At 40.0% G+C, this 27,200-nt stretch overlaps 1 protein-coding gene across 3 annotated transcripts in view; it reads right to left on the reverse strand.

Annotated features, from left to right (window-relative positions):
* NPTN (neuroplastin) overlaps positions 1 to 27,200 on the reverse strand; it is a 2,340,387-nt gene that overhangs the window by 651,264 nt on the left and 1,661,923 nt on the right. Inside the window, exon 7 of one of the 3 annotated variants that reach the window (XM_044077563.1) lies at positions 7,605 to 7,614. The exons of 1 other annotated variant lie outside the window; for it this stretch is intronic. In XM_044077563.1, the coding sequence (XP_043933498.1) occupies positions 7,605 to 7,614 (10 nt within the window). Of the gene's footprint in view, positions 1 to 7,604; positions 7,627 to 27,200 lie in introns of all 3 variants that reach the window. One more of the 3 variants, XM_044077562.1, reaches the window with a different exon arrangement.

Consider the following 27,200-nt stretch of genomic DNA (forward strand, 5'->3'; position numbering starts at 1 on the left):
CACAGACAAGGTTTAGATCTTTAGACTGGGCAATTCTAGTGCTGTGTTTTCTGAATCTGTAGCTGTGTAGCAGATCAATCAGGGCTGGATCAGAGAATGCCTTGAAGGTTAGGCACAGATCACCCCAAGCAGTCTGTAGGAGACACAATACAAAGACAGGGCTTTGATGTTATCCACAGAGGACATATTACTTACACCCTGTATTCTTTTAGTGTGGAACGTCTGTGGCCGCTCCAGCTGTAATGCCTGGTCATGTACATGCCAAAGGGCGCATTATACTCAATTACTGGAGTAATGAAGGCTGAGTATAGTGGGACTATAACAAGTCCTTTAGCACTGGGTTGACTCTTACGTAAGTGTTATCAATGTTGTGATTTGCAGGAGTGGTTGTCTTTCCAAAGGGGTGTGATTATGCCTTTTTTTCACTGAGTTTTAGGCCATGGTTTTCACACCAGTTACTTGTCTGTGTCAGACCTTTCTGGAGGATATCTACATCTTTGGGGGATTCAGTGACTGCACCCAGCTTGTAGCTATCAGCAAATTTAGTCAGTCAAAGGACTTCTACATTTGCCTTACCTTCAGAGAAGTACATTCCAAACAGGAGAGGTTTCAGTACCAAGTCCTGTGGGATACCACTAGTAATAGACCTCTTGGTGGAAGTGGAGTCCCCCACTCTAACTTCATGTGCACTATCTGTAAGCCAATTGGCTGTCTATCGGGTGATACAGGGATTTATGCCTAAATTTGTGAGTTTGTCTGTAATACCCAAGTTTGATATTGTGTGAAATGCCTTTGTCAGGTCAAGGTAGGCAGTATATATCTATCAGGTGACAGAGGAATATATAGCAAAAATTTGTGAGTTTGTCTATAATACCCGAGTGATGTATTGCATCAGATGCCTTTGCCAGGTTAAGGTAGGCAGTATGTAACTATTCTGCCCTTGGCCATGACTCTAGTAACCATCTTGAAGTTCATCAAGTTTAATAGGCATGACCTGCTCTTTACAAAACCGAACTGGGATGTGGTCAGTGTTTTGAAAATTTCCTATGTCTTTATCAGGTCCCCAATAATTCTTTCATGGCCTTGCATGTAAGATTAGTCAAACTTATGGGTCTATAGTTCCATGAGTCTGTTATTCGTCTGTCTTTGGGTAGAGGTATGTTAGTTGAAGTCCTCCACTTTTAGGGTTGAAGGCTATCTGGAGGCTGTGGTTGAACAGAGATTCTAGTGGGCCTGACAGGTCATGTTTCAATCTACTCAGAAAGCATCCTGGTATATTATCAGGACCCACTGATGCAGTATTTTTAGCTCGGAAGAGTACAGTGATGACTTGTTCTTTAGCAACAGTTGTGGGAGAAATGGTAGAGAGTATTTCCTGTGAGAAAACTGGGAGTGAAACTAGAGCTAAATTTATCAGCCAGGAAATTTGCTACACTCCCTGGTTTAGTATAGGAAGCACCATTTACGATTAGTTCAGCACACTGTTGGGTGTCCCTCTTTAAGGATGCATACATAACTGAAAAATGCCTTATGGTTATCCTTAGCCTGGGAGGCTATTTTTACCTCGAAGTGGGCTTTGATGGACTTGATTAGTCCTCTGAGCTAGTTTTCACTAAGAAGACTAAAGCGCTTATCTTTTACTTGTTTTTCATCAGCATTTCAATATTAAAGCAACCTTTTTATCGTGAACTGTGGCTCCAGGTATACTGTGTCCATACTTTTGAACTACCTTGGTTTGCACTTAGTCTCTGAGTTGCTTGTTGTACAATCTAATTTTACTGGGGATCTACCACGGGGGCTTGTTTTTGGAGTTTGTCCTAAGTTTATTTTGGTTGGGTACTGCTGTTTCTATGCAGTTATTTACATACTTGTACAGGGTTTCCGTAAACATGTCTGCATAAGCTACCATGTTCTCTAACTATGAAGCTATCATTGTTTTTTGGCAGCCACTCCTTACTACATAGCTGTATTTCAGAAAATGTTATGGCAATTTCATCAGCACACCATTTTTTAATGCAATACAAGTCATTTATTCTTCAAGGGCAGCAGGTATTGCATTTGTAGATTAAGCATGCAAATGCAGAGCTGTCAGCCAACAGCAACATACACAATAATAATAGTTCTCTCTGATATGGAGTGGTTGGCTGGGTGAGGGAAAAGTTTGACAAGGTCACAGAGAATAATTTTCAAACAGCTTCAGACAGGTTCTGGCAAACTGGTGACTCAGGAAAGAAGGAAGGCAGGATACTGTCTAGACTGCTCTCAGCAAGGATGGAGAAACTCAACCCAGATGGAGGTATTGTCCACAGGTAGGAGGAATACTGTGAGGAGCTCCTTGAGACAGGGAAAATGCCCTCTTCTATAGGATCAGGGGTGTTTAATGTATCCTAACCTCAAACTACAACTGACTACGTGGATGATAGGGTTTTAATACCTTTTAGGCATCTGTTTACCAAGGATGTTCAGCAAGTATTAATGGAGATACGAATGCCTGCTACTAGAAAATCAAACAACAGCAAATAGAAAAGGTGATCTATTTGGTGCTAACAAAAGAGCTAGCACTCATTCAGGGCTAGCATGTCTGCCCATGGATCCACCTCTTTCAATGCAGTCTCATGTGAAAATCTTTTAAAAGGGGTTTTGCTTAAGAAGCCTTCCAGAAAACCAGTAGCTCCTTCTTGGGATGTTAACTGTGTGTTAGAAAAGCTAACATTTGTTCCATTTGAACCAGGTTATCTGGCTGATTTGAGGTTCTTAACATGGAAAACTGTTTTACTTACTGCTCTGTCTTCTGTAAGAACAGTAACTGAGCTGCAAGCTCTTATGGTGCATCAACCTTATCTTATCTTCCACAGAAATAGGGTTTCTTTATGAACTAATTATTCTTTATGCCTAAAGTAGTATCTAAGTTTACCTTAAGCCAATCTACCCCCCCCCCCCCCCCATGTTTCGCACCCTAGATGTTCATGGACAACTCAGGTTCTATACCTTAACAGAACAAAATCTTTTACAACTTCTGATCAGTCATTCATCTCTTGTGAAGGTAAGAAGAAGGGACAACCTGTGTCAAAGTAGACCATATTCAAATGGTTTCCTTTGGCAATTACATTTTGTTATTCCCACCACAACAAAACAAATCTAGACAGATTAAGGCTCACTCTACTAGGGACTTGACTTCATCTATGACTTTTTGATAAGGTTGGGCTCTAAATGTATTCTAGAAGCAACAACTTAGTCCTCTGTGCATAGTTTAGAAAAAAAAAACTACAAATGAGATTCCTTCTTCAGTTCTAGGGCAGGCTTTCTTAAGACCATTCTTCAGGAGCTCCCAAAACCTTCCCCTTCCCAGTAATTTTAAACTATGGTAATCTACCAATATAGCGAAGGCTACTGCAACAGTGATCATAATGACAAGCATAGTACAGTTGTTTAAAGATCCTGTCTAAAGGTGCAAAACAACCTTTGTTGTTTGCATAAAAAAAGTGTTTGTATGCATAAAGATACATGCAGACACTTTTTATGCAAAACTCAAAGATCATTTCACACCAGTTTAGAAACAGAATTATTTAAAAAATTGCTTTCAAATGTGGAAGACTAAACCTACACAGCTGTGTTTACTTGGGTAAGTCATTGTGAATTAAGTTATGTACTTGCCAAACTGTTTAATTTACACAGTTTAAAGTTTACCCCCTAAACTGATAGCTTTTTGCCAAACTGTTAATTTAACAGTTTGGCAATTACATAACTTAATTCGCAATTACTTCCCCACACTAATCCACCACAATTAAGGCTGGAAACCAAAGTGACGTAACCACTTCCTTCCTGCCCACTAATATTAATGCCATAAACACAGCTGTGTATGTTTAATCTTCCACGTTTGGAAGCAATTTTTAAAATAATTCTGTTTCTAAACTGGTGTGAAATAACCTTTGATTTTTGCATTAAAAAAGTGCTTGTGTGCATAAAAATGCATGCAAACACTTTTTTATGCAAAAAAAAAAACATTGTTTCACACCTTTAGACATGACCTTTAAGTAAACTTACCATAACAGTAGCTGTTCAAATGATCATGGCTGCAATAGCTTCACCTTCCCTCCACCTCCCTTGTTTTTTTGTGTTTTTATTCAAGAGTATGAACGTGATTGTTTTCTTTTCATACCAATGTCCTCTCAGGAATTAACCTCTCTCTGTCAGTTGGCATGAAAGCTCTTAACACCCAAACCTGTTTTTTAGTCATCTCAGCTCAAGCTGTCCACAGTTTGGGCATATAGAAGCTTTGAAAGCATGCTGGCTGTTACATCCTATGCAGGGTATAGGTTCATAGGTAGTTACTAGGCTATCGGCCCGAGAGCCTAAGTAAGCCTAGCCAACAAGGTTCCCTGGCTTATGCCACCCAAGAAAGTTATTTTCCTGTGACACTGTCGAGTAGAGCTATAGAAGTAATCCCCAGGGTGTATTTCCTATTTCCCATCCACTCATCAAGATTTTTCTTGAAGAGTGCTAATGAGGAACTTTGCTTGAGATAGATGGGTAGCTTGTTCCAGAGTATGGGAAGTCTCAGGGACAGGAATCTATCCCTCCAGTATGTCCTGTTTATTGTGGTGACAAGGTTTAGGTCCCTAGGGCGTGTAGCTCGGAGGGATTGGAATTTCTTTAGGTGTAGCATGTCCAACAGCTCTGGGTTTGACATAGCTTTATATGTTAGGCAGAGATCACCTCGGAGTAGGCAATATGCTACGGAGTAAAGCTGGAATTTTTTGAGATGCTCAGTGTAGGGTATCTGAGGCCAGTAATCCTCTTTGTCAGGTACCTCTGTGGCCTTTCCAGCTGCTGCAGTGTCTTGTGAGGTACATTCCAAAAGGGGCATTGTACTCTATAATGGGTCTAATGAGTGTCGAGTAGAGGGGAACAATGACCTCTTTTTTCCTGGATGATAACCCTTTTGTGATGAGGTGTGCCATGTAGAAGCACCTCCTCATTACTGTGGCGATGTGATTATCAAAGGAGAGACTACTGTCCACCTGGGTCCCAAGGTCTCTTATCACACATTCGGTGTTAAGTAGACTGCTGTCTATGTGGTAGTTCATGGGTACAGAGTTTTTACCAAAGGGGATGACAATGTACTTTTTGGCATTGAGCTTGAGGCCATGGCTCTGACACCAGGCATCTGTCTCAGTGAAGCTCTTTTGTAGGATGTCCACATCACTTGGGGACTCGACTATGGCTCCTAGTTTGCAGTCATCTGCGAACTTCATTAGCCAGAGCCTTCTGTGTTAGCCTGTACTTCAGAGAAGTAGATACCAAACAGGAGAGGTCCAAGGACTGAACTCTGTGATACTCTACTTGTCACTGGTTTGAAGTCAGATTTGGAGTCTGCAACTTTTACAGTGTGGGTTCTGTCAGTGAGCCAGTTGGCAACACATCTTGTGACATAGGGATTTATACCTAGTTTTGTGAGTTTGGCTATAATTCCAGAATGGGGGATGGTGTAGAAAGTCTTGGCAAGGTCAAGTTAGGCTGTGTGAACCACCTTACCCTCGTCTATGGCTTTGATGACTGCCTCAAAGAAGTTGATCAGGTTCAGGAGGCATGATCTGTCTTTCACAAACCCGAACTGGGTGGGGTCCAGAGTTTGGAGGTTACCAATGTCTTTGTTTATGAGTTCCATGGCCTTGCAGATCAGGCTCATCAGGCTAATAGGGCAATAGTTCCCAGGATCAGTGGTGACTCTCCCTTTGTGAAGTGGGATAACTGTTGCTGTGCACCATTCAGTGGGCACAAAGCCTAATGTGAGGTGCTTAGGTGGGGAGCCAGTTCGTTCTGAAGTTTGTGTAAAATGCAGCCTGGGATGTTGTCCGGTCCCATGGATGCTATGTTTTTGGCTTTAGAGAGTGCAGCTTTTACCTGCACAGTTGTGATTACAGGGACTCTGCATTCTTCCTATACAGATATGTGCCCTTTAGGGGGCGAGAGGGGGGTAAAATTAGCACTGAACCTGTCTGCCAGGATGTTGACAATATCAGTTGGTTCTGCAATTTTCGTGCTGTTGTGCTGTAACTCAGAGCAGATCTGGGTGCTGCCATTGAGATTCTTGACATTGCTATAGAAAGCTTTGTGGTTGTCCTTAGAATCAGTGGCGATTTTGTTTTCGTAGCCTAGCTTTGGAGGATCTTATAAAGGATCTCAGCTTCTTATTGAGGCTGACCAGGGAGCTTCTCCACTCATGGGATTTTACTATCTTTTGCAACAGTTTCTTCCATCTGTTGTACAGTTTGTTTATGGCAGGGGACCACCAGATTGGATTCCTTTTTTCGGAGGATAGCATTTTGGTTCTGTTTGGGATAACACGATCCATGCACTCATGTAAGTGCTTATAGAGTGCATTTGTGTAGGATTCAGCAGTCGTAACTGTATTATCCATCTGCATAGGTGTCATGACGTTCACCACTTCTGTCTTAAGAAGCATAAAGTTGGCTTTGGAGAAATATTTTACTGTGGTTTCCTTAATGAGGGGTGGGGGCGGGATGTGGATATCTAGGGTGATTAGCTTATGGTTGGATCAGACCAACAAGGAGTTGACTTCAGGTATGGAACACCGTTCACTCATGTTGGTAATGACTAGGTCTAGGATATTGTTGCCCCTGGTGGGGGTGTAGATAAGCTGATCCAGGGCATTGGAATTCATGAATTATAGAAAGTGTTGAGCAAAGGAGTTGGTACATGAGTAGTTTTTCCAGTTAATGGTGGGGTAGTTGAGATCACTCATTATTAGGGTGTTTGGTTGAACCCTAATATTTTCCAGTATATCAAGAAAAGAGGAGCAGGAATCCTGGGGCATGGTGGAGGATCTGTATCAAGCTACAATTTGGATTGCAGTGCCCAGAGTTAGTTGCACTTGGATAACCTTGTATGCATTATACTGAGCAACTAGCCCGGAGGTGTGAATATCCTTAATGAATATGGACACACCTCTGCCTTTGGTGTTCCGGACCAGGTTACATGACCGAAAAGTATAACCCATAGCTAAGGCTACTGCAGCAGTGATCATTCAAGTATCTACTGTTATGCTAAGTTTACTTACATAACTATAATTTCTAAGCCACAGTGATTTTCAAAGTATTATACTTAGTTCATACTCCATAGTATGGTTCTGTATTTGAAATAAAACATTAGTTTTGACAGTTCTGCTTCCTCTTCAGTATAGGTACCCATCTATTTTCCCTGTTAGCAATGTGGGTTTCTTTGTAAAATAAATACCATTTTATGTCCACATTTTCAATGTGTGATGCAAATTAAGTATTTTACTTGAAATATACGGAAAACTGATGCTGTAATTGTAAAAATAAAATGGCATGCACCACTGCCGTAATGCTGCTGTATTACTTTATATGCATTTTGCCATTTTCATAGCACCGTCTTTGCTGTCATGTCAGTCATAAGCAAGCATTCATAGGAAAAGTTGGCAATGCTGTTAATGCACATTAAGAAATTTCTGCAGCTGTAAGTAACACAAGCTTACACATCATAAAGCTATGAAGCATTAACACAAACAATTACTGTCAGATTTATGTACAGAATGCTTAAAAAAAAGAGGTAGTACTCACATCTGACCAGCTGGTTCGTCATCTGTTGCACATATTCATTCATGACCAGAAGGTAAATAAAAGAAAAGAAAGAAAGAAAAAAACACCATTAGACAAAGACACTAATCCAGAGTGTGGAGGAGACTAACAGACAAAAACATTAATTTGCCTTATTTAATGGGACAATGTAATTTGCTCATGGTAGTAGAATTTCAGCTGTTTTGAGTTTAATGGTAGGTATGTTGCTACAATGTTAACATTTTAGATGCTTATCATGAAATAACCGCAGTTAAAATAGATTGCTGAAAGACTCTTCATTCTGTCCCCAAGTTCCAGTGGTTCATTTTCATAGTAAACTGATGAAAAGACATAAACCAACACTTTATTTGTGAAATCCTGCTGTTTGTTTTACTTTAAGTCTTCTTTCAGTCCAAGTTGAAATAAGACTTCTGGAAACACTGACAGATCTATAAATGTCTGTTAACAAGGACTGAACCACTATTTGATTTCTTCACAACCAACTGATTACATCATCTCTTTCCATCACAAAACTGTCCTCAGTTTTTGGAAATTCAGGTCATACCATGGATGCAAATAATCAGAAAATTTTAAAAGTGTGGTACAATCCCTCTAAATGCAGATACATTTCAGCTACCAAACAAAACATTGTTAAAAGATTTTGTATGATAAAGTAGCAAGGGAGGAAAGGAAAGAAATGAAACGTACAATGTGTTGTGTTGGTGGCAGAATCTGATGGGCTTGTTGGGGTGTGTGGTTCAGAAGGAATGATTAATTATTCCTTTTACTCCTGTGATTGCTGTTTCTGTATCATTTAACTGATCTGCTGTTAAAATCCACAGGCAGGTTTCCTGTATCAAGAATCAGTGATTTTCTAGAAACAAAGAAAAATGGTATCTTCCAGCAAATAGCCAAATATTTTTTATTGGGCACCTACTTCTGTACCTACTGAAGTCCAAAACCCTCAGCAGGATTCCACAAGGGGACTGGTGTACATGAAAAGCAAATGAAGAGTACAGTACTACAGTGTACGCATCTTGTATGAGCACACACCAGGAGTAACGTCAATAGCTCTGACGTTACTCCACCTGTACCTTAAGGCAAAGCCACCGCTAGCACATACAGTGACCATAAGAACAAAAAATTTAAAAAAACAAAATAACTGACCACAAACCAACAGCTCAACACCAGCACCACACCAGTGTCGACAGAATTCTGTCACCGGCAACAATACAGTCTCAAACAGTACAGAGAAAACCAGGACTTGTCAGACAATCAGACATCAGTGCTATAAATTAGAGAAGGTATATACAGAGAGACATATCAAACTGAAACAAAAAGCACAGATCTGAAAATTCCTATTCTATGAACTGCATTTTTTTTCTTAAAGAAAGGTCAGAAGTTAACTAAGGGATGTGAACCTCCTAATTAAGACTTTGTTAAACAGCTATGGTAACTAGAGTTGCATTTCTGTCCTCTGTGTCCTAAATTTAATTTCTAAGGTCAGGGAAAAACAGTTAACTGCTTGTGAAAATGAAGAATAAAACTGTTTCAAACTACCAGTTTTTGACTATCTTGCTTTTTCAAATTCAGAATAATTTTTCAAGTAATATGTTAAATATATGATAAAAACTAACTGAAGGAGTATTTTTAACCCTCTTTTTTCTGCAGTGAAATGTGGATTACACATCAGAACTGTAATCTGAGTGTCAATGAACTTTCAGTATAACATTTTATTTTTTTCCCTTTTTTGGCTTCTTTTGATGTTACTCTACTTGACTTTACTACCACCTTTCTAACTTAGAAATAATTTTCTTCAGTGCTATACACCAGCTTTGTAAGTCAGAAATAATTTACTGCAGTGGTATACTAATACAAGCAGCTATTTTCCACCTAAGGATGCAGGCCACATCATATAACATAGTAAAGGGCACTGCAAAACTGTCTGCTGTAGATATTGGCAGCTAGTTAACATGTACAGCTTAATATTCATAATAAAGACTGTTTTAACCCCTTCTTCCTTTAATGCATGTTAGTATGGATGACTGTAACATCCCCAGCACAATAATAAATAATTAAACAAACAGAAAAGACCAGCAACCCTAAGTGAGAAGTCAGGGAACAGAGTACAGTAAAATGAGAAAATGAAAACAAGAAAGAAATAAGGCAAACAGTCCAAAATCAGTGATAAACGCAGATGAAGAATTTAAAGGAGAGTGTTAATGTCATGAACTGATGCACTGTAAAGACGGAAGCTGAGATAAAACAAACTCAAAAGCATGCAAATCTCTCACTTACCACCATTTAAGGGTTTGATGCAATTGAAGGGGGGAAAAAAAAGAAGTCACAGTAACCGACAAATCAGCAATTAAAAAAAAACTCTGCTGGACTGCTATGATGACACAGTATACTTTAGGTTAAACTCTCATTTTGGAGAGCCTTTATGGTTTGTTTTTTTATTTAACCTACACAACACTCCAATACTTTTCTACCCCCTCTTATATGCAGTCATACTAAAACAATGGTAACTACAGCCTGCTTAAGCAGAGATCCAAGTGCCTTTCACTAGGTGCCATTGTCACTCTGTCCTCAAATCTACTGAAAATAACAGGTTCTTACCGTATCAGTTGATCTACAAGAGGACACTCCTTGATGGATCCTTGGTTGGGTATTTATTCTCTACCAATTAAAGTTCAGCAACTTTTTCTATAAAATCTCATGTTCAGGGATGTGTGTGTGCCTGTTCTAACACTTACCATGTTATAACAGGTTGGCTGTATTAGCAAATGCATCGCCCAAGCCTGCCAGTTTGTCCCATGCCACCAGTAAGCACTTTCATGTACATCAGGAAGTAAAGCACATTTGACACTAAAACAGTTGATATAAGAATACATGCCTGTCTAATTTACAGGAAACTCTTACAGCTGTAACTAAAAGAAAAAGACTCATCTGCTGAGGGATATAGGAAGACTATTACTAATCCAACAAGCATAGTCTTCTTACAGATCAATTGATATGGTAAAAATATATGTACATCAACTGACAAAGTTGTAAAAACAAAAACGAAAGAATATGAGATGCACAAAAGGAACAGTTTATTAGAAAATTTAGCACTTTCGTCAGTAGTACACTTTTGACTTCATCAGAACAAGGCTAGTCACAAACTGACTGGTTTAAAAAGGTTAACAACCAATATCCCCTCCCTGAAAATCAATTAATAATCCCATTACTTTTTTAAAAGAACATGCTTCCACTCTACCACAAACTTATAAACAGTAAACATCACCAGAAAATTAACAATAAGAAAATGTAACTAAATATATCAAAACCTAATTAGACCTATCAACTGCCGAACTCTATGGGAGGACCCAACTTGGTGAGTGATAGTATTAATTCTACAATCATTAACCCTCATGACAGTGACGCGAACGAGTCCTGCAATTTTTCTATTGGTGACTGGATTCAAGGGGTAATCAATTGAGTTTCCATGGCAACGGTAGCAGCGAGGTCTACAATGGTACTATGGAGCAACAGCTGAAGCTGTTACAATTGATATCCAAGACCTATTTTCTTCTATCCCCCATAAAGAAGGGTTGGAGATGTTTTATGACTTTCTGTGTAAACACTCTAGTTTTGACTATTCTAGTACCTTATGCTTAGGACACTTATGGAGGCCATTTTAGAAAACAATTTCATCACCTTCGAATGGCAATTTTTCAGACAAAAGAAGGCCATTGTGATGGAGGCAGCCTGTGCCCCTATATTCGCTAATACTGTCCTGTTACAATGGGAACTAAGTACTATTTTTACATCTGAATTTTCCAGGTATTGGTCTTTTTATGGCCGATACCTGGACGACATCATAATACTTTGGAAAGGAACTAGGACTAAGATGGACCAGTTTTTGGAGTTTTTAACCTCTAGTACTGGGTTCCTGAGTCTAACTATGGAATTAAATGATGATTAAATGATGATAGGATTCATTATTTAGATATCATTCTTTTTAAGGACAGGGTGGACAAACATTTTGAGTCTACCCTATACAGGAAACCAACTTATTCTAATTCTTTTCTTGATTTCCAGAACTGCCATCCTTTATACCAAAAGAAATCCCTTGTCAAGGGACAGTATGTTAGGTTAGACCGCATGATTAGTGATGATGACATGTTTGACGTGGAAAGTGATAATCTAAAGAATATGTTCAGTAGGGATTTTCTTGACCCAATCTTTGAAGAAGTTCACCAAAAAAGAGCTAGTGACTATTTTTCCTCATTATTGGGATGCAAAGATATTGGCTGCAGCAAAGAGGCTGTTTTACAAAACATGTATGTAAGCAATGTGGTGAATTACAACAAAGCTTTGGTTCTACCTTACAATTTACATTTTCAAGCTATTAAGGATATTACTTATAAGAATTGGGTCATCTTTGAAACTGAACAAGGTCACCTGGACAAAGTGGGTGACAAACCAGTGATAGTCTATAGAAAGGGTTCATGTTTTAAGGAAGGGGTGATGAAGAAATGTGGGCATTGATCGCAATGTAAATACATCTTTGAGGGGACTTCAATTCTTATTGTTGGTTATGGCTTGATCAAGCTGGCCCACAGCTTTGATTGTAATAGTAAATGCTTAGTCTATGTAGCCAAGTGTCAAGTGTGCAAAAGTGTTTATACTGGAAAAACTTTAAAAAAGTTTAGGACTCAAATATATAAACACATCTATGACATTCAAAAGCAAAATGACACAAGTGCCTTGGCTAAACATACTATGAGTTATTCTACCCATAGTTTTAAATTTATAGCAAGTAGACTTTGGATTGAGAAGTGGGCCACTTGACCTGTATTTGGAATACAAAGAACTGAAGTGGCAATTAAAATGTAATGCCATGCAGCCCCCAGGAATCAATGATGTAGCCTCCTCTATTTCTAGTGTCCTTAAACTTACAGAGAACTTCTGTTATGACATTTCAATGTGCTATTTTTTGGGGGGAGATGAGTTTACATATTTTTAGTTCACATATCTTCTCAGCTTATACTGCTGGTTGTGCACATGTATTTATGTTTTGATATACTTATTTATTCTTGCGGGTTTTATATTTAACTTGGGTCTAATTAGGTTTTGATATATTTTCTTATTGTTAATTTTCTGGTGACATTTACTGTTTAAAGGTTCATGGTGGAGTGGAAGCTAGATTTATTAATTGATTTTAAGGGAGGGATTACTGGTTATTAACCTTTTTAAACTACTCAGTTTGTGTCTAGCCTTGTTCTGATGAAGTCAAAAATGTACTACTGACGAAAGTGCTAAATTTTCTAATAAACTGCTCCTTTTGTGTGTCCCATAGTCTTTTGTTTTTTTGTTTTTACATGGTAAAAATATATCTGTTACATTCAACATCAAGGACCCTCTTTGGTAGATTAGTAGATGAAATGAATTACAAACAATAATAATCATAAGGGCGGAAGGAGCCAGAAGACTGCCTAGGTACAGAGCATAAATAGTGGCATCTTCATGTGGTAACTTCCTAAATGTGGCCCAACCTCCTGAGTTGAGGTTGAGAAAATAATGTCTGGTGAAGGTATTTAGTGAAGTCCAAGTGGCAACATCATAAATGCCTGCAATTGAGACATTCTTGAATTAAACATTGAAGATAACCACTCCTCTACTAGAATGAGATCTAACTGCATCATTAGCTAGAAGATAGCCGTCTGATGACAGAGGATTGTGCAACTGGTAGCCATCTTAAGAGAAAACTAAAACCACCTTTAGAAAGGAAAAGTGATCTAATTCTGTGGGGTGCCTTAACCCTATTAAAAGACAGAAAAAGTTCCTTGCATATAAGGATATGAAGTTTTATACTGTGCAGCATGGAGGCGTGCTGGCTACCAAGAGAATGGTGTTCTGTCACCAAAGCTTCAAGGCTGACCATGAAATTGGCTTCACACTGGCTGGGTAAGCCTACCAACCACATACTTCAGATCCCAGCACAGGGTAGAGTTCTGCAATTGAGGATGACATTGCTCCTTTAATGAACTGCTTGATCAAATGGTGCTGGTCCATAATCCTAGCCCTCACAAGATTACGATGCACTGACATAACTGATAATATTCACCCTAGACTATGGAATGACTGAAGCTCAAGTCAAAAAGTTGCATTATATATGCCAAGACTGCTTGCAAGTTGACCATTCTGAAGCAGTGCATGAAACTGATCTGCCCAACTATGAACCATTTTCATTTGGAAGAAGAAGCCACAGTCACCTCTGCCCCCCCCCCCCCCCCCCATGGCATATCCAATGGAAAAAGGCAGTGTGCATCTGGAGCTTATTGCTGAGGTGGAGCAGGATATAGCCCCATCTACAGGTGACATTTGATGGCAAGGAGTACTATGCCACTAGGAATGTTAGTTTGAAACAATTCACTTTCTTCCCTGAATAGTGCAATGGGACATGGAATCAGCTGAAATGATGGAAATGCATACAAGAACCATCAGTAGCATGAGACAGAGAAACAATCACAACTGCCTTCCCTTTATCCCACTAAACTAAAAAGTGGCTGAAACTGCATTCTTCTGAGTGGAAAAAAACAGCTCATCTCCACAGTTCTCACCAACTAGAGGTCCCTAATCTGGCATGTCCTTTGAACCACAGCTCCAGCAGAAGATTGATGACCCAGCTCACATCATCTATCTGGTTGTCCAACTTAATGGCAATGGGAATAGCTGAGAGAGAGAGAAAGAGAGGTCCTCCAATGTTGCACAATGGAAAATGAGCACTACCTTCCTTCATTCCATAGGGAAATGAGTTTGTGCCTCCTTGCTTGTTTAGGTACTACACAACAGACTGGCTATCTAAACCAGATTTATCTGACCAGAAGAAGAGAAACCCTGAAAGAAATTGTCTCTCTAAGCCCTTCAGAGGCAGCAGAAGTGCTCTGAGCTCCAACTAGATGAAATGGTGTCCTGTTGTCTAAGGGAACCACACTCTCTATACCATGTGAGATCAAGCAAGCAAAATTTCCACCATTCAAATTTGCCATGGATTCAACGATAGAATCACAACAATACTGGTAGGGACTGTTTAACAGTTTAGGGCTAATAACAAAAGTCCAGCATCAAAAAGCAAGTCAGCAGCTGCATGATGGTTCAGAAGCCACTGACATCTCACAATTTACTGCAGTATCCTCATCCTTAGGTATACAAACACCAGCATCAGATCCAAAAATGTTAGTAGGGTCTAGGCACAAAATCATGCTTTATATCCTTTGTATGAAAGGCTGTGACCCAGTCATGTTTTGTGTCCGCACATGGTATGTAAGGCTGTGACATTCTGGATTCTCTCTAAGGGCGATATCAGTGTGTGTGTGTGTGTGTGTGTGTGTGTGTGTGTGTGTGTGTGTGTGTGTGTGTGTGTGTGTGTGTGTGTGTGTGTGTGTGTGTGTGTGTGTGTGTGTGTGTGTGTGTGTGTGTGTGTGTGTGTGTCAGTGGCTCAAAACGTAGTACACATTCATGTTTGGGTTTGGAAAATTGGAAGACTGTGGGTTCTACTCCCACAACAGATATCTAGATTCATTTTCCAATTCTGAGCCTAGAGTGCAGCATAAGGTGGGTGGTGTTGCACTCTAAGTATGTTGTACTTCATATGAGACATTAAGCAAAGACCCCACCTGCCTGAATCGGTGGTAGCTCTAGTGGATACAAAAGGTTTTATAGCAATTACCTAAAACAGAAAGAGTCATTCAATTTCTGTATACACTTTTTAACTTGCATAACTCAATTTCAAATACAAAATAACTTTTAGAAACAAAAATAAGAAGTTATGTACCTACCATAACGTTCCATGTTAGTTGTCTTCTTCTCACCTTCTTTCTTGCTGGATGGGTTCGGAGCCGATCCTCGGCTCCAACTCGGCCAATACTAAAGCTCGAGAGCTAATTCCATCGGCTCGAGGCTCCCCTATATCCCACAATGCTAGGCGGTAACTACTCAGATCTCATTTGATAGCTAAACCAAGCAGTTCTGGTCTCCACAGTATGGAGAAGAGAGAAAAAGAACCCACCTCCATATAAACCTGTATGTAAGCTACCACAAACATAAAAGGGAGAATAGAGGTGGTAGAACATGTGGGAAGGAAAACCCCAATAGAAGATCCCAAAAATTCCTATTGGTCTGTCCAGGCTAGGGGGAAGGAGGGTGGGACGCAAGAAAGAAGGCGAGAAGAAGACAACTAACATGGAACGTTATGGTAGGTACATAACTTCTTAATGTTAAGTTGTCAATCTCGCCTTCATTCTTGCTGGATGGGACCGCGTCCCTAGCACCTTATCCCAGGTGGCCTATCGGAACAGACTCTTGAGAACAGTGGAACCAAAGTTGGCACGGTTTCTGGAGGCCATATCCAATTTGTAATGTAAAATAAAGGTATGAGGAGAAGCCCATGTGGCTGCTGCACAAATGGAATCTATTGGTAGCCTGTTCTGAAAAGCTACAGATATAGCTAATGCCCTAGTTGAAGGAGCTCTAGGTCTTGAAGGCAGTTTTTGATGTCTGATTTCATAGATGAAGGTAATTATAGAGGTAAGCCATCTTGAAAGGGACACTTTAGTAACTGGAAGGCCCAATTTCCCTTCTGCATAAGACAGGAAAAGCTGATCAGATTTCCTGAACTGTTTAGTCCTGTCTAAATAATATCTAAGTTGGCGGTGAACATCTAGAAAATGTAACTTTTGCTCCGACCTGTTGGAATAATCAGGGAAGAAGACGGGGAGATCAATCGTCTGGTTTAGGTTTGCCTCAGAGGAAACCTTAGGTAAGAAGGATGGATTAGTCCGGAGGGACACCCTGTCTTTATGAAAAACTAAGTAAGGAGGACGACTGCACAGAGCATGAAGTTCAGATACCCTTCTAGCTGAAGTTATGGCTACTAGAAAAAGTGTTTTCCATGAGAGCAACTTAAGAGGGCATGAAGCCGCTGGTTCGAAGGGGGGGAGAATTAAGGATGCTAGGACCAAATTCAAGTCCCATTGAGGTGGGGGATCTTTGATTGGGGGCTTGAGCAGAAAAACACCTCTTAAAAAGGCTTTGCAGAGCTTATGGGACATGATACTGGAGTCTGAGACACCTACATGAAAGTTAGATATAGCAGCTAGTTGTACTCTAATGGTAGATGAGGAACAGCCTAAATGAAAGAGCTCTGCCAGAAAGTCTAGGATAGACTGGATAGGTGCAGTGAAGGGGTCTATATTTTTTGATGCTGCCCAGAAGGAAAAACGTTTCCACTTACTATTATAAATCTTCCTGGTAGAAGACTTGTGAGAGGCTATCAGGATGTTACGGACCAAATGAGAGATTAAGGGAAGCTGGCTAGGGTAGGAATTGGAGAAACCACGCTGTGAGGTTGAGTGATTGAAGGGAGTGGTGCAGCTGGCCCGACTGGTGGGTCAAAAGATCTGGCACCGGGTCCAGATGCCAAGGCTGCTCCAACAGGTAATGATGGAGGAACGGAAACCATATCTGTCGAGGCCAGGAAGGGGCAATGAGGATCATTGTAACTCTCAAGGCGATAGCTTTCTGAATTAATTGAGATATCAGTGGAAAGGGGGGGAAAGCATACAAAAGTCCCCGGGGCCAATCGTGGACTAGAGCGTCTCTGGTGGGATGGCCTGGTAACGGGAAGAGAGTGAAAAAGTCGTGACACTTGCTGTTTTGGGGAGTAGCAAAAAGATCGCAGCAAGGCTGGCCCCATCTTTGGAAGACTTCTTCCAGCACTGATTTCTTTAGAGACCACTCGTGGGGCATGAGAATGGCCCTGCTCAACTTGTCCGCAATCACGTTGGACTTCCCGGGAATGCGCGTTGCTATCAGAAAACGCTGAGAAGAAATCGCCCACTGCCAAAGTCTGACTGCCTCTCGACATAAGGAGTAGGACTTGGTTCCGCCCTGTTTGTTGATGTACCACACTACGGACATGTTGTCTGTCTGAATTGCAATAGTCCCTGTGGGAAGAGAGTCCTGAAGGGCTTGCAACGCTAAAAGCACTGCTCTCATCTCTAAGACATTTATGTGCAAGTGGCACTCGAAAGGTTGCCACGTGCCCTGGACTGTCCTGCCCTGATAATGCCCCCCCACCCAATCAGGGAGGTGTCCGTTGTCACAGTGGCGTTTGGGGGGGGGATGAAGGGTCTGCCCTGGAGAACTTGAGGTGATGTGATCCACCAAGACAGGTGATTCTTGCATGATTGAGTTATTAGGATGATGTGAGACATCGGGAGCTGTTGGAAGGACCATTGAGTAAACAGCATCCACTGGAGGATCCGCATGTGGAAATGAGCTAAGGGGAGAAGTGTGATAGTAGCTGCCATGAGTCCTAATACCTTCAAGACTACCCTGGCTTTGACTTTGTTGCAGTGAAGTAGAAGGTAAACTTGTTTGCGGATATGTAACACTCTTTGCTCTGTAAGTCTGGCGGAAATATTGAGTGTGTCTAAGGTGGCGCCTATAAAGGTAATAGATTGACAAGGCGACAAGGCAGATTTTTCGAAATTTATTGAAATGCCTAGAGCTTGGCAAGTTTGGATGGTGAAGTCTCTGGATAGAAGCAGTTGATGTCTGGTGGTGGCGGTAAGGAGCCAGTCGTCCAAATATGGAAACACCTGGAATCCTTGACGTCTCAAGTGAGCCGCGACCACTGCCATGCATTTGGTAAACACTCGGGAGGCTGTAGTGAGACCAAAGGGCAGGGCTCTGAACTGGTAGTGACTGGCTCCCAGCCTGAAGCGGAGAAACCTCCTGGAGCGTCTGTGCATTTTGATATGGTAGTACGCATCCTGAAGGTCTATCGAGCACATCCAATTGTCCTGACCCAAGAAGGGTAGAATGGACTGTAGCATGACCATCCGGAATTTTGTTTTTTTGATATAATTGTTTAACTTGCTGAGATCCAGTATTGGTCTCCAGTCCCCTGTTTTTTGGTACCAAAAGAATTTGGAGTAGATTCGGATCCTTGCTGGTCTGCTGGGACTGGTTGGATAGCTCTTTTTGACAGCAGCTTTGATATTTCTAATGCTGCTTGTTCCCTTAGACTGGGTGGAACGTCTGGAAGGGATCCTTTGGGTTGGGATGGGATGTGAATAAAGGGAATTTTGTAACCCTCGGATATGATTGACTGTACCCATTTGTCTTGAGTGAGGGAAAGCCAGGCTTTTGGGTACAGTGATAATCTTCCCCCGACTGCCTCCAAAGGTGGACAGCCGGGCAGCTCCTCAGGGATGCTGAAAGGGTTTATCAGAGAAAGTTTCTCTGCTACCCTGGTTTTGCGGACCTCCTCTGCCCCTAGGGCGGCGTCTATTGTTATTCCCCCCTCTGCCTCTAGAGGGGAATCGACCTTGTGCATCAGATGAGACTCCCTGAGGTTTGCGGGACCACATTTTTCCTCCCTTCTGACCTTTTGGATAAGGTCTAGAAGGGGTAGAAAAACAGACTCCCACGGCAGAGAGAGTCTTACCTTCCTGCTCGCACCTAGTCAATGTATCCTTCACCTGAGGACCAAACAATGTTGAGCCATCAAAGGGGGAATTGGTGAAGGACGCCTTGAAAGGATATGCAGAATTGCAAAGCCATATCCAGGCGTGACGTCGTAAAGCTATACCTGTGCCTGCGGCCCTACTCGCCCCATCAGAAGCATATGAGAGCATGGAGGAGTTGACAATCGAATTCAGGGTTGCCAACTGGGAGTTCATTTTGTCTTGGAACCCCTCAGCTGTTGGATCCTGCATGGCCTCACCCATATCCTTGAGCAAATCTCTCTGGAGACGGGTGAAGTGACACAAGTAGTTCAGCGACCGCATTGAAAAGGTCGTTGATGAAAACATCTGCTTACCGTACCTGTCCATGGTCCTAGACTCCTTATTAGGAGGATGGACAGGTACCGAAGGATCGGCTAACTCCTTCTTAGTGGCTGCACCTTTAGATAGAAACTCTTTCTCTTTAGGGGCAGTAATAAATTTTGACGGCCTCCTAGGGGTAGGTTCCACTGAATCAGGGGCCATCCAAACCTTCCTTGACACCTCTTCCATAAGGGGGTCAAAGGGAGGGGACACCCAGGAGGTGGAAGGACGAGAGCCAAACGCCTCAAGGTAAACCGACTCGTCCTCTGAAGGGTTAAGGGCGGGCCAGTTCCCCCTCTGTTTAAGGATTTCAAGGATGTCAGCAAAAGAGACATCCTCAGAGGGGGACCGAGGGGAACCTTCAGATTCCTCCAAGTCAGTGTCAGAGGTGATAGACTCAGGGGACTCAATGTGCTTCCTCTTGCACTGTCTCTTCCGAGGGGGTTCTCCTACCGGATCAGGAGAGGCCTCGGAAGAGGAGGAAATTCCCAATGGGGAAACCTGAGGAGCTGGCTCTCTACGGTCTGATACAAGGGGATGGGTAGAAACCACCGCAGGCACTGAAGAGGGAGAAGCTGACGGAGCCGACTGTGGGGTAGACACTGGGTCTAGCACGCTCCACATGACCTCGAAGGAGCCCCTATCAGCCAAGGCCGGAGGTCCCCGCTCCGAGGAGACAAGGACCCCCCCGGCACCGACAGGGAAGGCTCCGAGGTCGATGTTGGAGCCAAACTCATCAGCGTCGACGCCCCGAGAGGGAGAACGGGGTCGGACAAGGTTCCGATACCACTCAGAGCCGACGAGGGAAGCCCAGCACCGAGATCCCGCCAAGGAGGAAATCAGAGCAGACGACAGAGCCGAAAGGGTAGGTATCGGCTCCAAAGCACCGACAGCCACGGCTCCAAATTCAAAGGAGTCGGAAGAGGAATAAAATCAGGGATGGAAATAGCCGCTGACTGTTGAGTAGGGCTATGCAGCATTTGGGCCAGTGCGTCGGACTTGAGAAGTCTACTCACCACCCTTTGTAAGTCATGGTCGGACAGCCTGAATGACCGAGAGGAATGAGACCTATGGCTTCACTCCGACAGAAGAGGGGATCCCGGAGCCGAGTGGATGGAGCCGATGGAAGGGGACCTAGACCTCTTCTTTGAAGGTGGCTCCGATAAGCCTATCGGAGCCAACTGAGTCAGGTAACGGTATGAGATTTCAAAACATCGGCTCCAGCCGGAGCCGATGTCGAAGCAGCTTTAATGCTTCCAGGAGACGGCTCTGAAGCTGGAGCCGATGGCCTGGAAGTCTTAGAAGGCTTCCCCGATGCAGACTGGGTCAGGGGGCCTTCAGGCTTTAACAAGCCTCTGAGAATTAACTTGTTTTTGCATTCCTGCAGGACTCTAGGGCTGAATGCATAGCAAACAGCACATGAGTCCTGCAGGTCCAAAGGTCCCAGGCAATAGACACAAGAAGTGTGACCGTCTGTCAGAGACATTTTCTGACAGCACGAATCACACTTCTTGAAGCCTGAGACCTTGGAGTCTTTAGACATCCTGAAAAGCTGTGTGAAAAAAAACACAAAGACAACACACAGACACAGCCTTTAACCAAATAAAAATCCAGTCACACTGAAGGACAGGGAAAAAAGAGGGAGTGGGCCAAAGGCCTAAAAGTTAAAAAGGGGATAAAATGGGAATTCTAACACAAGGGGGACCTGATTTAAACTAATGGAATACTCTATATAAAAACTAAACTAAATAGAAAAAAATAGGGGTAGAATTTGAAGTTTTTAAACAAGAAAACTTACTAACCTGCCAGAGCCAGTAGAAGAAGCACCTCGTCAGCTAAGCGGCAAACGAGATCTGGGTAGATACCGCCTAGCATTGTGGGATAGGAGCCTCGAGCCGGTGGAATTAGCTCTCAAGCTTTAGTATTGGCCGAGTCCATCCAGCAAGAATGAAGGCGAGATTGACAACTTAACATTATAACTTTCATATAAACACAGTAACTTTAATTTACAAAATAATATCAAAATTCAGAAACTTTTTTTTCTTTAAACACATTTTAGCATTATAAAATTAATCCCCCATCCTTTATTTCTTGGGCATTTTTTTATTCTACATATAATAATTTCACAATCCTAATTTTTTAAATTCAACAACTCTTTACTTCTGACATTCCAAATTACCCTAATTACTAAAATTTTATCAAGCAAATCTTTTTATTTTATTTTCTTTCCATCATATATCACATAACATTTCATATTCAAATCTACATTATCAAAGCTGTCAAACTGATATTTATTTTTAAACTTTTTTCATTGCTGTTTTATCCTATCACATTCCAATAATGCACAATCTGTGAATTTCTCTCCCTTGCATATTTTGCATAAGCTCTCACTTATATGTCTGCACTTCTCTTGCTTCTTAATTGGTATTTTTTGCAATGTGAACCTCCATAAAAAATCTATTATTGTAATAATATCTTTAAACCTATGCTCTCTCTCTCTTGTCATCCTTTTATATTATATATATTGCTCCCATAGTTTTACATCATTAACTTTTTCCACAATTTCCTCAAACCATTGTTTTGTACTTCCACTTACACATTCTACCAATAATTCTTCTAACTTTTAAATTTTCTCACACACTCTAATTTCCATAGTCTTGTATTTCACTCATTGGTTCTCCATTCTCTCTACCATCTTAAAGTCCTTGTATTTCTCTCCACACATTTCCTATCTTTTCTTTCTTTCTTCTTGGTCATCCTACAAAGCTTAAATACAAGACAAGATGGAGATTTTGGTTTAAGGAATCCTATTTTTTACAACACAATACCCACTTTTAATAGGGCTCAACCCTGAATCCAAAATAACACAAAAATACATTCTAATAATTCCTTCCCAAACCACCTTAGAACTGCAAAACCCCTCATGTGCATCCCAGTTTTCAAAACACAAGTGCATTGTTCAAATAGTCTTTTTTTCCATTCTATAAGTACCCCAAATCTTTAATACCCTCCTTACATCTTCTCCTACCTCTTTCAACTGTCCTTGTACCATTTCACTTTTCTTAAATTTAATACCCATTATACATAAATCATTTTCTGAAACATACATCCCAATTTTTACAATATCCTCAAATTCTTTACTTTTGTCTTTATGCAATAATAAAACAACTTTAACTCCTTCTCTACTATACAAATCACTATTTTAACCCATGCTTTATTCTTATCAATTATTATCAAACCATCTGCATAAGCCATAATTTCTACAAATCTTATGGCATTCTTCATTTCTCAGTCTGTCATTCCTACCCTCTCCCAACATTTCACTATGACTATATTCACTAATAATGCAAATACATTCTAACTGTGGGACATGCTTGTCTCCCTCCCCTCCTAATACACACTTCCCTCACCACTCTATCTAGTAATCATTACTTTACTCCTTGTATTAATATACACAGAATACAACATTTTCACCTTCCTCCAAACCATACTCTTAAATAATTTCCAACATACTATTATGTTCAGTACTATCAAATGCTTTTCATACCATGCCTAACTTATTCTTATATCCTTCCCCTCACAATACGATCCTTTGCTTATTTTATAATAATCTTATCTCTCATCTGTCCTCCCTCTAAGAGCCATCCCTATTATTTTACCAACATTTTCTGCAATATTTTCATAAGCAGTTTAGAATCCATGTTACTGAATATTAATGATGTACAATGTCTTACATTTTCTTTTCCCCTTTCTTAAAAATAAATCTTATTATTCTTTCATACACCTCGCTTTTATTCCACGTTCAAACCACTCATTCATAACCTATGATACTACATTCTTTGATCATCCCCCATTACATAAAATCTTCACTCTACCTTATCTAGCCTCAGAGCACTTATCTATGATTACCTTTTTAAAAACTTAATTCAGCTCCTCTCTATGTATCTTCTCTTAACTTGGTTATTGTTGCCTTACTAAACTTTTGACCCCCCCATTTCATTTGTTTGCTGTCACTTTCTTTATGCACAATTACCTCATATACCCAACCACAGTTCTTATAATCTCTTCTTGGTTATATTGTTTATAACAACTTCTAACCCCCCGTATTCTATATACATATATATATATATATATATATATATATATATATATATATACACACACACACACACACACACACATATATATATATATATATATATATATATATATATATATATATATATATTCATAATTTTCCTTTATCTACCTTAAGTTTCTTTTCAAAAATAGTGTTACCTTTTCTCTTTTCACTTGCAGAAAATATTTCTGCCTGTTTTTCATATCTTTTATTTTCTAGTAACCAAGGTGAAATATTGAAGTGCAAAAAAAAACTAATAAACCAAACCACTTCAGTTGCTGTTCGAGTACCAATAAAGGACTCTCAGTCAACAAATAAAGCACTTTAATAATCACTTTGAAGATAAAAATTAAGCAGATTTAGCATTTTCGTTTCTGACTCCAGTAACGTCATCAGAATCACATGACAATATTCTAAATCTATTTAAATATATTTAAATATACCCAACACCTCTCTCATTGGCTGTCACATCTTGCTCCACTTAAACGCCTTCCATATTTAAAAAATGCAGATTTGTAAGATGCAATATAATATAATATAGTACTATACACTATAATATAATATAACTTGTTATATAAACATAAAAACACATATGTTACCCAAAATTACATTTTAAAAATTATATATGCATATATATATATATATATATATATATATATATATATATATATATATATATATATATATATATATATATATATATATATATATATATATATATTTATATAAATAAATGTAAAAAAGTCTTATTTGAAAAAAAAAAAAATCAGTTTAATTTTTATGTTCAAAGTGATTAAGTGCTTTATTTTGTTGACTGGGAGTCCTTTATAGGTACTGGAACAGCAACTGAAGTGGTTTGGTTTATTATCTTTTATTTTCTCCCAGTTTTATTATACCTGCGATTCTCATCTTCTGTGATTTCCTTTTTTTTAAATAATGATTTCCCCACATCCCCTCATACAATTAACATATTCACCTTTTTCCAGAAATGTCTTCCATCCTCATATACTCTAAATTCTTCTCATTGTATACTATCCTCCAAACTGGCAATTTCATAAAAAGGCCTCAAACAGCAATGATCCTCTAAAACAGTTTTCACTTCTTCCCTGAATTCTTCTGTGTTAATAATGCTCTATACAATCTCTTTATTCATTTGCCTTGGTTAATCCATTCATCATAATTTCCTATTTCAACTCATACAACCTTGTGGTCACAAACAATAAGCATACCCCTTTTCTCTTGTATCCTTTTTTCAAATTCTCTGACAATTTTACAATCTATTCTATTTTCAAATTTTCTCTTCTATAAATATGCATTATTTCCTTACCTAACACTAATCATCCACATTTAATCATATCCCTACATTTCTTCACATCTTGATTTATTTTGTCTTCCATACTTCTTCAAATTACAGTTGAAATCACATAATATTATTATATCTATTTTAACCATCGTGTTTATTTATTCAAACATACCTATTCTGTCTTTAACATCACTATAAGTGTATAGTGCAGTTATTCTTTACAGTATCTTCACATATAACATCACAAAGCACAATGCTTCCAAGTACAATTATTATAAAATTATCAACTTCAACTGCTGTTTTTTAAACAATATTCTTATCCAAGAACAGCTCTTTAGAAAAGCCCCACATAGCTGCCTTTCCACATTTTTTCCATTTGTTGTTTTTGTGCCTTATCTAAACTTTTAGCATTTTACAAATATACTATATTTTTATTCCTCAGACCACTTCAATAACATTCTTACTTCAATAACTGTCTTGCTTCACTCTTTACATTTCTTAAAAGTAATTGCTATAATCTCAAATTATCCATTTGCCTTTTTTGAAACCTTCTGGTGTAAAAGAAGCTTTCTGGTTTTCAGCAGTGTTACTCATATCTCCCTGTTCTTCCTTGTCTTTCCTCACTTTCATCTTGACTTAAAACATCAGACATATTTTGTAACTGTACATTTTTCCACATTTACGTCTTGACTGTTACTCTTAGTTTAAATCTCCACTTCACTGTGAACATCTTGTACTTCTTTGTACGACTCATTTGTAACATTTTCAACATAATTAAGATTCTCTTATGCTACAATTTTCTCTCCCCAACAGTGATTTTATCACTTTCAGCAGATTCGAACCATAATTCACAATAAAACCAAAGATGACACCCCCACATATTTTCTACAAGTTATTTTTCAGTATTTTAATAGAGTGTCCAGCTTCTCCACACTGTACATTTTTAGCACAAACTTGAATCAAATTATCCTCATCCCTACAAAAAAAAAAAAAAAAAGAAGTTATGTACTCACCATAACATTCCATCTGAGTAGTTGTACTTCATTTGTCTTCAACCTGTGGGATACGGATCCGTATCGGATCTGGGCCAGCAACTATTGCTAGCATCAGCTCGGAGCTCTAGACTCCTCCCCTTACCTATAATACACCTCCACTCCCCAGATCAAGTTTGCTGAACTTATACTGAGAACCCGACCTGATAATATACTTATGACCTATATTGCAGCCCGTAGGCTGATCATGCGCCAAGGTCCTGGGGAAGGAGGGAGGGACGGCTGAACACAAATGAAGTACAACTACTCAGATGGAGCGTTATGGTGAGTACATAACTTCTTTATCTGAAGTAGTTTACTTCATTTGGTCTTCAACCTGTGGGACAGAGTTCCCAGCTACTAAACTCCTGGGAGGCCCTCATGGAAGGATATTCCGGAGCACCGCAAAACCAAAAGGTACTCTACTTCTGGAAGTCAAATCCAATTTGTAATGAGAAATAAATGTATGAGATGAGGACCAAGTAGCTGCAGAACAAATGTCATCCAAAGACACTCTAGACCAAATACCCAGAGATGTTGCCATGGAACTAGTGGAATGAGCTTTCACCTGACCTGGAGGAGACATGCCTCTGTCGTTACAGACCTGCAGGATGCATGAAGAAATCCATCTAGCTATAGTGACCTTGGAGATAGGTTTCCCCAAAAAGGGTTTATAGAAGGAAACAAACAATTGATCAGATTTACAGATTTTTTTTGTCCTGTGTAAATAGAACTGTAACTGTCTATGAACATCCAGCATGTAGAGTTTGTATTCCCTCTTGTTTGTAAAATTAAGAAAAAACACATGCAAACTGATAGTCTGATTAATATTGAATGGTGATGCCACTTTAGGAAGAAAGGATGGATTGGTTTGAAGGGAAACCCTATCATTGTGAAAAATCATGTGCAGAATTTTGATGGACAAGGCCTGTAATTCTGAAACCCTTCTAGCAGAGGTAATAGTGGCCAAAAAAGCTGTTTTCCATGATAAAAATTTTAGATCTGCAGTTGCGGCAGGCTTGAAAGGCGGAGCGACCAAAGCTTGAAGAACCATAGTAAGGTCCCACTGGGAACAGGATCTTTGACTGGGGGGGGGGGGGGGGGCATAAAAAAAACGTCCCTTTGATAAAGGCTTTACACAGTCTGGAAGATGCTAAAGAGGCAGAATTCTCACCCACATGAAAATGAGAAATGGTAGCAAACTGAACTTTGACAGTAGAACTAGCTCCGTGCTGGAAACTATCAGTTAGAAAATCAAGAATA

The sequence above is a fragment of the Protopterus annectens genome, chromosome 7.part0 (genome assembly GCF_019279795.1).
Source record: "Protopterus annectens isolate FY-2018-M chromosome 7.part0, PAN1.0, whole genome shotgun sequence".
In the NCBI taxonomy this organism is placed as follows: domain Eukaryota; kingdom Metazoa; phylum Chordata; order Ceratodontiformes; family Protopteridae; genus Protopterus; species Protopterus annectens.